At 40.5% G+C, this 12,913-nt stretch overlaps 1 protein-coding gene across 2 annotated transcripts in view; it reads left to right on the top strand.

The window, feature by feature from the left end:
- The first annotated feature begins 5,334 nt into the window (after window positions 1-5,334).
- The window catches only part of FBXW7 (F-box and WD repeat domain containing 7), a 95,752-nt gene continuing 88,173 nt past the window's right edge, over window positions 5,335-12,913 (top strand). Inside the window, exons 1-2 of one of the 2 annotated variants that reach the window (XM_026041657.1) lie at window positions 5,335-5,350; window positions 9,158-9,718. In XM_026041657.1, coding sequence (XP_025897442.1) covers window positions 9,227-9,718 — 492 coding nt within the window. In that variant the 5' untranslated portion in view covers window positions 5,335-5,350; window positions 9,158-9,226. Of the gene's footprint in view, window positions 5,351-9,157; window positions 9,719-12,913 lie in introns of those variants that run through there. The other variant, XM_026041656.1, reaches the window with a different exon arrangement.

The following is a 12,913-nucleotide window of genomic DNA, read 5'->3' on the forward strand; positions in this document are numbered from 1 at the left end:
TTTCTTTCTCTTTCTTCATATTTCTTGCTTTTGTTTAGAAGGAAAAAAACAGGTAAAAGTTCATATAAGATGCTGATGCAAAAACTTTTTGTGAGTTCATTGATCAGCTCTGGAAGAAAGAATATGATTTTGAGTTCCTCTGTCAAAATACAGTTCTGAGAATGGAGCCAATATTGCCCAGTGGGTGCTGCACAAAATCTGATTGAATGTACACAGCCAAACATTTCGTAAGGTATGCATTGCAACAGTGGATAGATAGGCATTCTTCATAAAACATATATTACTCCTTGTTCTTTCACAGCAACCTCATGGGAATAAGGCTGAGCTGTTTTTACTCAAAAAATGGTAAAATACTAGTGTTATTGTCTTGTATTGCTTACATGAAGCATATTTCTRTCCCACCACTATCTCCAGCTGCTTTTTCTTATCTCTCAAATTCAGTTGCTAACTCTGCCAAAGTAAACCCAAGTTTGAAATTCTCTTGTCCATAATATATTGCAGCCTCTTACTCCCAACTGCTTTAGCAGAACTGATAGAATTACTTCATTTTTTTTCCCCCCTAGCAATTAGGACTGCAGAACATCAGAACAATTTAGAAAATATTCCTCCAGGCTTCTTTAAAAATAGGCAACAGAAACAACAAAGTTTACAAGAGAGGTATTTGGCAGTTTGAAAAACGATTGTCCTCTATGGATCTTTGGTTAGAAAGTGATAATTTGGCAAGATTTGGGGGTGGTTTTTGTTTTCCTTGTCTGATGTCTCCCTATATGCTTGGAATAATGTAGGAGGACTGGGAGTAAGAGCAGGATTAGCAGAGAGCTGTTTAAACTCTATTTGGGCATTTCCCCTTTCTGATAACTCTTCTCTAGAAATAAATAAAATGCCGTGTATAGCTGGATTTCTCCTGTAGATGTAACTTGCCTTGTTTCTCTCTGAATAGAAAAGAACAGTGTTGAACCAAAGATTTGACAGTGTCTACTGGCTCTATTTTCTGTCTCCCTTCCTTCCTTCCTTCCTACTTGCCTACCTACCTGTGAGTCTGGTTAAGTCTTAGTCTTAGCTCCATTGGGGAGCCTGTGTCAGAACAGGGTGAAGAGATATTTAAGAGCTTTTCATTGCATAATCAGCACTGCTTCTCCTTTGCTTCATCAGTCATTATTAGGTGACTCTATTACATCCTGCTTCCTGAAAATATAATATTCTTCTGCATCCTGAACCATGCTGTGAGTAAAGAGAGAGGATTATTCTCGGTGGTTTGAGGTAGTGTTCTTCTCTGTGCTGTCTTTAAAACTAGCTCAAGAGGGGCTGTTCACTTTAAACTTTTTAATTGTCAGCTTAAAAAGACTCTTAACTTGCAGTCACTGCTCTCAGTTCACACTTTCCTCAGTTTAAGTCCTGCTGTCTTTTTTCTTTTTAACCACCAGAACAATTTCCTCTCCTTTCCCCCATTTAAACTTTACTGAGTTAGTTGAAACTTATCCTAATTTAGTTGCTATTTGTCCTCAAGGTGTATTTTCCCCCCATGTCAATTAAGTTGACTTTTTTTGCTTTTCTTTTCTGCTTGTTGTTTGAACTTTTCTTGGCTGTCCCTTCTCTTCTGAATGCCTGCCCGTTTCGGCTGCACTTCTGCAGCGTTTGGGTACAGAGATTCTGTCCAAGAAATCACGCTGCCGTTTTGCCAAGAGCTGACACTAGCCATCTGGTAACATTGCAGCTYGGTGGCAGTAAAACCCATCGTTTGGGGAAGTGTACCCAAATGACTTTTATGATTAGTGGACAGGAAAAAGACAGAGACAGAGAAGTCAGTCGGGTACTCTGTAAATCACTTTGAGGTTTTCAGACCTCGTGCCTTAATGGCAGTGTTCTTCCTGCCAAATGCCGGTTTGCTTTTGCTGTCAAAATAGTTTGCATTAATAAAGAGGAGCTCTGCTTGGAAGTTATTTATGTGCTGCTCTTAGGTAGTGCTGGGGAAAGCAACATTGTGTTAGCTCACAGACCACGTGAATGCATCTATGGGGCCGCTTAGCATAATGCACTCCCAAGATCCCAAGWTCTATAGGTTTTTCCATTGGAAACACGTCCCAGCCCAGGGGCCGTACTGAGCACCATCGTGGATGCAGGAAAAGGAAAACCATATGTTGCAGTTGCCCTGGCTGTGCCACACTAACCTGCTCGTTAAGTTCATGCTCTTGAAATAACACTGTGGTGGAAACAGGTTTAGCCTGTGTGTTGCTGTTGGAGCCACGAGGAGGTGACGGCAGCAGCGCTGGTTTGTGAGGGGTCGGACCCACGGAGAGGCCGCCAACTGATGGTGCCTCATAGCTGTCCATGGGATACACACACTGCATCTTTGCAGAGTGCTTTGGAACCTAAGAAAGTATGTTTCTAGTTTAAGAGGTGAAGAAGTGGTGAATTTACTGTCCTGCTAGTAAGCTGTTACAGTGAGTTATTCTCCTAGCGAATTCCATTTTGGACTTTTCTCATTTGAGCATTCGGTGAGGACATCTTGCTGCAKTTTGCCTGTTAGATGAGCTCCTGGTTCAGCTGGATGGTTAGGAACAAAGTAGTTGGTTTCTGGGTGAAATAGCTCTGACCAACTCCGTTCCTGASGATGAAAGGCCTACAGGTGCCTAAAACAGGCCCAGCAGATCATCCTCTGGCAGCTGGGCAGGGCTGCTGCAAAACCCACCTTGAGGGCCTCTGATACCAGGAACAGGCCCTTGTTTGAAGGCAGAAAGGCACATGAAGCAAGTGGAACGCAAAACTTAGTACTGTGGAGATGCTGGAAAAAGGTATCTGAAATACTGCAGACCCACAGGCCTCCTCTACTTGTTTTGGGGGAGGAGAGGAGGTACAACTCCAATTCCCTAAAGCTGTGAAGTTTTAGGAAGTACTTAGAGCTCCCCTTGAGCTATAACATTTGCCACTCTAGTTGTATGAAGATTTATGGTTGTTTTTTTTTTTTTCAGAATATATATTTGTGTAACCTATGAGGTAAGAGTTGAGGCAGTCCTATTTTTATGTTTCTAGCCCTTGCTAAATACGCACACAGCAGCATCTTTAAATGTGAAGGTGGTATAATTAACTGCTTGAGTATTTTTCTTATCTGAGAAATTTTCAGCTCACATACTCCTCTACTAAAAATGCTAAAAATGCTCTGTTTATGTTGCTGTTGTGTGATCTGATGTTTAGTTTTGGCAAGAAACTCCTTATTAGTATGCACAGAAGGCATATTGTGGATGAGACCAAAATGTTAACAGATACAAACTTGCTTCCATAAATTGATCAGTCAAATATAGTTCTGCTATTGCTAGCAAGAGTGGGACTTCCTGTAGTAGTTTGWTTTTTTGAAAAAAGAAAAAAAATGCAAAAAAGAATAAAACAGGTATTCACTATGCAAGGTTAACTTCTTTTTGTATTTACAGAGGTTAAAAATATTAATGCAAGACCCGAATCAGCTGGTAAATCTATCAAGACAGAAAGGATAAGCAATATAAACRAGAGTTACATACTTCGCCTTGGGGTTTGGCTTTGAGGAAGAGGATTTAGGATTTCAAASCCTTTAACTCATTTTTCTTACTGCTGCATGATGGAGTTTTTCAACAGTTCCCTCAATGGGTTGCTGTTTGTCTATTCACTTATTTTCACCCTCCTTCCCGTACTGTCTTGCATTAGTCATTCTTTTTCTTATTAACTAGTTTTAAGGTAGAAGTATAGCTCCTGTAAAACAATTAAGCAATAATTACTTGCTGTATATACACCTCTCTTGAGAAACAAGGAGGATACATACTCTTTTTTTTAAAAAATACTTCAAATACATTTTCCCCTCCACCGTTTCGCCCTTACCCTTGTGGTCAGTGTCAAGAGTTGCCATGCCCCTTGCTGTGGTGAACACCACCCATGGGACCCATTGGAGCCCAGGTGCCCCAGCTAAAATCCCCCTAGGCATGGACCTTGTGGGTGGCTGCTTAGCCCATGGGTGCCCTGTGTTTACACAGYACCCAAGTGCGGGGCACCTCTTGCAGCTTTTTGAGCTCTCAAGCTCTTCTTGATGCCTCTCAAAGTRTTAAGCAGTCAGAGAAGCTGCGTGGAGGGGGCCAGACTTCCAGAGAAAGGGATGATGAGCTTTGCTGAGCGCGTGTAACACAGGGCTGTTTGCTTCTGAGGAAGCAGAGAAATGATAGGGAAGAGTTTGTGCCATGGTGATATGAAAAGTATGAACGTAAAGAGCATGTGCAACAATGGGGAAAATCATGTAAAGAGAAGAAAGGATGGATGGATGAATAAAGTAACTTTTATTTTTAATCAGAGTACTCCTCTACTATTATAAATATAAAATGTCTACATTGGTATAAGGTAGGGTATTGGTCCTGATTATATGTTATCCTAAAGACTTAAGTTTGTTGATGGCTTGGGACTTTCAACTCTTTCTTCCAAGCTTTCCTCGTGAATTGTCCTAGTTCATCTCTATTCTATCTTTAATATTTCCTCATGTCACTCAATTTAAGTACAGCCAAACTGATGTAAATTGCTATATTAGCATTAAACCATGGTATACAGTGGTTCCTGATGCCTCATCTACTTTGTGCATTCACATTGTTTTTTCTAGTGATTTCTATGTGATATTTCATGTTACCTCRATTAAGAGGATTAAGAGTCAGTTAAGAGTTAAGATTACATAATAGTTCCTCAGTACTCCGTTCTCCTTCCAGACAAGAATTTAAAGTCAGTTTTTCTCTTTTAACCACTACTTTATGTTTTCCACCTTAACTGATAGTAAGGGATATGGTCCTGTTATGCCCCTTTTGGCTTCCCATTGCTACTTCTTGTCCATCTCACCTAAACCCATTTGTTTTCTGCAGGGATTTGATGGAATTGGAGCAAAAAGCCTGGGACTGACAAGTACCACTGCAGGCAAAGGGAATTAGGAGATTGAGGCACAGGATTAGGGAGGGAGACGGATTAAGTAAGAGACCCTTTTGAGTGAAAGAAAGTTTGCATGGTGAGCTAGGAGAAGAAGGGATGTGGTCTGATTGAATAAAATAGGGATTAAGAGCAGCAGGGAGATGTCCTGCAATAGAGCAGACCTGGGGCTCTCCTGGTGTAAACTGTTTGAGGAGGGGAGTTTAGGAAACCTGGGCTCCCTGGAAAGCCTGGGGAGGTAGGTACAAAGTTGGGGCCAGGTTATAGCGGGGAGGAGAGGTAATTAAAACTGGCCACACAGGAAGATTAGAGGCAGCTGGGCTTAATTAAATTTGCACAGGAAACTTTAATTGTGTGCTTTTTTTCTTTAATTTAATGAATACTAAATCTAGGGRGTTGTGTGCTGTCAGATTTATGTTTGGCATAAGTAAGTAATTAGAGGAGCACTTTCGTTTCAGTGTGGGTTATTTTGTCCGCTTTGCACTGAATAGGCAGCACAAAGTGGCTGTTAAAGTGTCTAGAGGGGGCTTATAAGGGAGCAGGATAATTTGGTAGCAGCAGAAAGGTTGCCTGTGTTGCTGTGCTCTGCCTTGTTTGCTGATCACAGCTTCAAGTGAAGGAAGAAGGTGATGGCAGGGGGTTGCTGGACAGGACGCCTGGGCAAGAGGCTCGAGGTGCGTATGTACCGGGAATGAATCTGGCTGGGAAAATGCATCTTTGCTTGTCTCTTTTGTGCGTGAGACACACTGGGATGTATTTCCTTTYGAAGAAGACGGTTACTGTGATGATATAGGGAAGGCTGGGTTGTTTGCGTCTTCAGTACAGTATTTTAAACTCAGTTTTATGACCAAGGAGGCCATTAACTATTACCTGGTTTGTCATGCTGTGCATACACACAAATTAATGTTCAATAATTTTTGCGTAAAGCTCATAACTTTGGTTTGGGCTCTGGCATGTCCTGAGTACGTTGCCTTGATGGAGAGCCTTGCATGAGGAGAGCTGCCCGCTGCCCTCAGCGGCAAAGGGAAGTGGTGACTCCACTTGACTTGGTGTGTCTTTGGTTGGTTTCCAGGTGTTGCATGGTGGTGGTTCTGGTTTGATACTTCACTGTTATTCAGGATTTCTTCTGCATATGGGAACTTTGTAGCYGGTAATTAGATGAATATATTGAACACTTTCTTGAATAAGTTTTCTTGAATAGGTTGATCATAGTGTTTCTACTACTAGGCATCATCTTCAGATTTATTGTTGCATCAATTCTGAGGCTTCCATTTGCTTTTGAGCTTTTGTGTCTTTCCCTTCCCAGTGACCTGCTCTGAGTGTTAGGAAACTTTAAGGAAAGTTGCACSTTAGATTTGTTGACTGACTTTAATGAGCTTTGCATTATACCTGTATGCAAGCACTGCCATCGCACTGCAATATTTTGGTGCCTACAGAAAACATATAAATATATATGTTCTTTTGTTCTGGGAAGATGAAAAAGCTATGGCTTTATGGCTTTCCAGTGGTAATCTTGAGGTTTGGCTAGGTTGCAYGTGAGTTTCTGAAAATCCCAGTACAGGAGGCATGGCACTAGCTAGGAGCATGGTATCTTGGTTCTCTGGTAGTTGATTTATAAATTTATCTCTTCCTACAAAACAGCAATCCCATACTACTATTCCTTATCTATTATGTGTATGGAAAGATTATATCTTGTGTATTAGCTGACAGTAGTTAATTCTGAAAGCAGTTACGTGACAGAAGGCAGATTTAATGTTTCAAATCTCTCAGATAATGCACATCCATCTGTTCTTTAGTGAATGTATCACCACTTTGCATATTGATGCTTTCTGATGAAACGCTGCTTGTAATTAAATTTTGATAAAGTGTTTTATGGCCTGTTGAAAGAAAATGCCGAGTTCTTTCTTGCAAGTGTGGAGTAAAACTGAAATCGTGTATGGCTGAAGATAGCTGTGTGAAGTCTTGATCACTGCCTGCAAAAATGCAGGAATATCTAAAAATACATAATAGTATAAAATTACTGTTAATTTCCTGGAATTTCATCTGGACATATTATTAATGGTAACAAATAGTGTTATTTTTACTACTTAAGCACTAGCCTGGGTCTAGTACTTATTACTTCAGTATTTCAGTGTGATCCTTTCATGTTAGTTGAAAGAATGTATTAACTTATAAATCAATGCAGTATTTACAACTTCTTTATAAAGTATATCCTGAGCAGATAATTGATGTGTGTATTTAAAATAGTGCTGCTGATGGTAAAAAATGCAACTAAAAGCTTCAGATACAACTCCTGAAGCTTAAATTTCTAGATCTTGAAGATATAACTTACTTATCTAGCCTTTTTTAATTACTCATTTTTAAATGATTTTCCTGACCCAAAAAAAACCCCACAAAAACAAAACTAAAATAACACTGTCATGTTAATAATATCCAAACTAGGTAACAATCCTGATAAATAAATAGTGTTAACCCAGATTATAGCCATATAGCCACAGCTGAATACTGGCTGAGGACATGGGTTTGTTAAACATCACCACAGCTACTCCAACGCTTTAGGCTTTGGGGGAAAATGCAACATGAGARCATTTCTTGGGAAATGGGCTCTTCCTGGCATCATCTCAGGTGCTACTGCATAGGGAGTGCTAAATGGGGCTGCTTCTGAAGGCCCTTGCACTCAAGGGGGGCATCACTCCCTTCTGCTTTGTGCCACGAGCCTTAATGCTTTTTTCTCCCCCCCGATAAAAGCAGAAGTCAGCACAGTCTCCACTTGCTTCCTTCTCATCCTTCCTTGATGTGCAGCTTAATTGTCTTTTAGTGTTAGCTCTGGTTCACTGATTGGAGCTAATTGCTAGTGGCCATTTCCTCGGGAGTATTTATTTCACCTTTTGGGCCTGTAAGGATTTATTTAGGGGCAATTGTCATCTGGTTGTATATGTAGAAACATGAGAACCACAGCTGTGGTATTTATGTATTGCACCCGCTAAGGTAGAGGGGACAAGGGTGCAGAATCCCATATCCTGCAAAGTGAGCCAGCTGCAAAGTCTTGCTTGGAGAAGCTGTCAGGAGTACCTGCAAGTGTCAATACCTTCTGTGCCTTCTACTGCACAGCGTGACGAGAGCAGCTTGATCTCTGCTCTCTGGTGTTCTCTTCTCTGCTCTGAATATTAATCGATTAGCAAATTGGGTCAAAATCTGTTGCAGGCCTCCATCGTCCAAAGCTGTAGTGAGGGTTTAAGGGACCATTTGTGGAGGATGAAAGTCCTTGATGCCGCTCCCAGCCCAAGGAGGCTGCGCTCCTGCTCCCTTGCAGCGCTGCGTTGTTGTGCTCGAGGAGGCAATGCTGCAGGGTAGCCTGGTGAGCACGTGGCTGTGGCCTCGCTGAGCAGAGACTCTTCCTGTTAAGAGAAGGTTGATTATTTTGTGCCTGCACGTACTTCGATGTGCAGCCCCAAAAAGYGTGTTCCAGCTGCTGAGCACCTGCCTGAGGCTGCTTGCTCCGCAGCCCAAGAACCTAGAGGAGCTGTATGCAAGCTGTGTAACCCTGGCAGCATTTCTTATAGGGCTGCCAATCGCTGTGTGGAATTTAAGATATAGTTSGATTGTGCTGTGTCCCCTGTTCCGTGACATGTGCACAAAGTGTACAGGCCTGCAAGGGCTGCCTAGTGCTTACTGCTTCTGGCCACTGGACGGCTCTGTGGCCAGTTTAAGACAGATGTGGGTGTTAAGTGGACCTTAGAGAGTTACAGTAACGAGAAATGAAACCTCCTACCTGAAAATGTGCCTGCTCGTCAGACATAACACTGAAAGCAGTTCAGTAATTGTGACTAACATACAGAGTCTGTGATYGAACAAGGAGGAAGAATATACCATTTGAAAACTACTTATGTTCAGCTTTTAGAAGACTATAGCCCATGCTTTGACCGCCTGTTAACCTGCTTGTGATTCTTGTGGATTCTCTAGGAGGGAAGCTGATCATTCTTCTGTGTTTGCATAATGTCTAGGGCTTCCAGCAATCCTGATCAAGCTGTACGGTAGTAAAATAACAGCTTTCTTGCTGCAAAGYTATGTGTCTGTTGTCTTTTTTTTCAACTCTGTGTCAAGTGGAAATTGTTCCTTGTTTCTTGGAATTTGAACTTGTCAGGAAAAAAACCCAGTAAAATAAGTTTTTAATGCTTTATATTATCAACTATATAACTTCTAATTTCCCCCTCTTTTTCTTTTGTCTCCTTAGAATGTGAAAGCATTTGCATCTTCAGATAGCCTAGCCAAGGTCCAAGAAGTAGCAAGCTGGCTTTTGGAAATGAATCAGGAACTGCTCTCTGTGGGCAGCAAGAGGCGACGAACCGGTGGGTCCCTTCGAGGTAATCCTTCCTCCAGCCAAGTGGATGAGGAGCAGATGAATCGAGTTGTAGAGGAGGAGGAGCAGCAGCAGAGACGACAACAAGAGGAGCAGCATCTTGGGCGGAATGGGGAGATAGGGGGAGAAGAACCTGGATTTGGTGACAGGCATGAATCCCAGCAGGAACAGTTGGAAGAAAATAACAATAGACTTATTACACTGGATGAAGAATCCACTTGTAATCAAGAGGAAGAAGATGATGATGAACACGCTGGTGATCAAGATGAGGAGGTGGAAGAGGAGGAGGAAATGGACCAGGAGAGCGATGACTTTGATCAGTCAGATGACAGCAGTAGAGAAGAAGAACACTCTAACAGTAATAGTGTCAGAAATTCCAATAGCCTCATGGACTTGCCCATGCACCAGTCATCGCCATTCTACATAAAGACAAAGGTGAGAAAATGCCTTTTTTTTTTTCTAAGAAGTTTAGAGAAATCTGCTTTTGGAATATAATATGAATATCTAACCTAAACCAGAGCTTTAGAGGGCTTTTTATTTCTTTGTTTTTACATATATCTTCATACAGTAACTCATACTGTTTGCAAGATCCTCTAGGGGCCACTTATGTCATTTTACTTCTCAAAAAAAGCATGAGGGAAGGTAAGTAATTGTGCATCTGTTGTCACCTGTGAGAAAATAAGTCTGGTTCTCAGTGTTCAGATGAACATGTTGTACTGAAAGATTAGGATGGAATATTACAAAAATCTCATATTTTCCCTTTTAGCCAGGTCCTAGGGAATTTGTTGAGGAAATGCAGRTTAAAAAAAGAGTAACAGACAGCTATTCAATTGCCAAGACACTATATCAATGTTATATGTATATAAAAGTCATTACATATTATATGTTATCATATCTGTAAGGAGCTTGAAAATTACATGTAATGATTGATGGGAATTTCCAATTTGAAAAAAGCTTTTGAAAATGAAATGTTTGGATTTAATGTTGCTACTGGCCTCACCGAACATTACAGAACAATAAAACGCTTTGGCAATATTAGCCCTGCACTTCAGTAGCAGTTCACGCAGTTTTCCATATTTCTCAGCTAGAAGAAATTCTGTCCTTCTCTGTAGCAGCAAGAACTGAAAGAACAGTGAAAGTGATGGTATGCCTTAATTAAAGGAAGGAGGAGATGAGTGGCTCTAGATATAAATCTTATTCCTAGGTCTATGTGCCAGCATTCTTTTCTTATAAAACTTTTGAAACTTTTCAACCCCTCACATCTCCCCGCCTTTAGTAAAACAAAGCATCAACAAAAAAGAAAAACAAAACCCAGAAGAAAGACTTTGCAATGTACTTTTCCAGAAAAAAATGATGTAAAACACAAAGCAAAAACTTGGAGAATCCATATGTTGACTGGCTTTCCTATGTGTTTGAGTTTAAATATATGTGTCTCAATAGGCATCAGTCTCAAAGATAGATTAGATAAAGGGGATGATCACTTGCTGCTTGAAGCTGCAGTAATATTTTAGGTAGTAGCAATTAGTCTTTAATTCTCCAGTGTGGCTAAAGGTTTTCTACTAACACTTTTGCTTTTGAAAATTCCTCACGCAATATTTTAGCATAGGTTTTTATAAAAATATAAATTCCTCATTGCTTATTGTTCATGATATGCTTTCTAGTTTGGAGTGAAATAGTATGATGCGGATAAATGTTGTGATTCATCTGGCTCTTTATAATTAAGATTTTAAGTTTTATTCGGATACTTTGTTTTCCCTAAGTACAGTGTAATTTGTGGCATGATGTGTAACCAACATCCAAACAGTTTGAATTTGATATTTCATGTGAGAAACTTTTGCCCTCAAATACATATAAAATTTTTGATTAGAGAGTGTGCAAATAACCATTCCCAAAGTATATGCAGGTAGAGCAAAACATGATTTTCAGTGGTGGTCAGATCTGATGCTCTTATTATATTCTCTGATACTGAATGCAATTTTTCTGTCATATTTGATGTAAATTATACTTGCAAATAGTGAAACCCGAACGAATATGTCATGAAGGTTTTATAGATAATTTCTGTCTGGTCTGATAGGTTTTTTTTGTATTTTGTTTCTATGCAAATAGTGGCCATTTTCATGTGTGCTCTGCCCCCAGGTGGTGGTCCTGCACGCACAGTTTGGGGAACAGGGCAGTGAACCCTGTCTGGGAACGGGTCTTGATTCTCTGTGCAGCCCTTAGAGTTTGTACTGAAGGGGAACAGTCGAGGTAGAAAGATGCTTGAGCTGGCACTGCTCTACGTCACAGTTATGCAGTAAGATAGATATAATGTGACACTAATTTTGCCAATTTCCAGGTAACCCTAAATTTAAAATTTGAAGAAATGTGTTTTGTGTTGAGAAATATTGTAGAAATACAGCTACATATTGTAGAAATACAACTATGACAAGCAAGTGGCACTTGCAGACTCATCAACTGTATTTACAAGTTATTTCTGGGTCTACCCAGAAATAACTTGTTGAAAATAGGTTCATCTCAGTATACTCAAAACCAATGGATTTGGTTTTTTACCTACCTCCTTGATGTACTTTGCACTCTGGAAATTATTTTGCACCACCAGTATCAGCTGAGGTGAATTCTGGGCCTGCTGCTCCTGTTTGCCTGTCAAACAGAAGTGGTTCCTCTGAAGCATCCACTGCTGATCCAGCTCCCTCACTCGTTTGATCTAGTTGTTTGCAGCAATATCAGCGATTTAGACTGTGTTTTCTTCCCTTCCAAGTACCAGGAGATAACAGTGAGACTGAATAAAACAGCAACTGCTCCTCTAATAGCATTGCGCAGCTCATATTATTTTTTTAATAACCATTGTTTCCCCTTCCACTTTTTATTCATTTCCTCTTAAGCTATTGCATATATAGTGCCTGTCCAACCTGACTCTGTGTGTGTGTCTGTGTGTGTGTGTGTCTGTGTGTGTGTGTGTCTGTGTGTGTGTGTGTCTGTGTGTGTTGGTTTGGTTGGATCCTGTGATGTTAAAAAGAAAAATAAAAGACTCATGTATAACATCATATTATCTAAGCTGAGTCTGCTGCCTGGACATCCTTTTGCCAGTGGCACGCTCGGTGTGTTCTTGCTGATGAATTGCATCAAAAATGTTAAGAAAACATATAATATGTAAACATTTGCCTAATATGATCCTGCTCCATGTAAGCAACTGAGATAATTGCTACCATAATGCTGTGGAAGTGTTATATGACTGAAGGACTTCAACACTTGTGGGAAGGCAGAAGGGCAGGAGCTTCGTTGTTCCATTACCCGCCACTGTGATAGTCCATTTCCTGCATAAAATGTGAGGGTGCTTTATACTGATTCCTATGCAAGCTAAAACATATTTCACACACGTAAAGAAGGAAACTCCAGCAAAGGTAAATCTGCCTCAATTATTGCTACATTGTTTCTGTTAATTGCCATCACTACTGAAAATTTTTCGCTTTTATTCTACTCTACATTTTTCTGTTTTGACAGTTATTTGTGCACTATAGGGCTTTTTAACAAGTGTTTGCAGCTTTCACGTGCATACAGTGAGCAAATTCACCCAAAAGGTCTCTTAAATGTAAATAATTAGGGCACTGCATGTCTGTCGGGCATATTTTC

The sequence above is a fragment of the Nothoprocta perdicaria genome, unplaced genomic scaffold, assembly GCF_003342845.1.
Source record: "Nothoprocta perdicaria isolate Ctin4 unplaced genomic scaffold, notPer1 scaffold_29, whole genome shotgun sequence".
Classification (NCBI taxonomy): domain Eukaryota; kingdom Metazoa; phylum Chordata; class Aves; order Tinamiformes; family Tinamidae; genus Nothoprocta; species Nothoprocta perdicaria.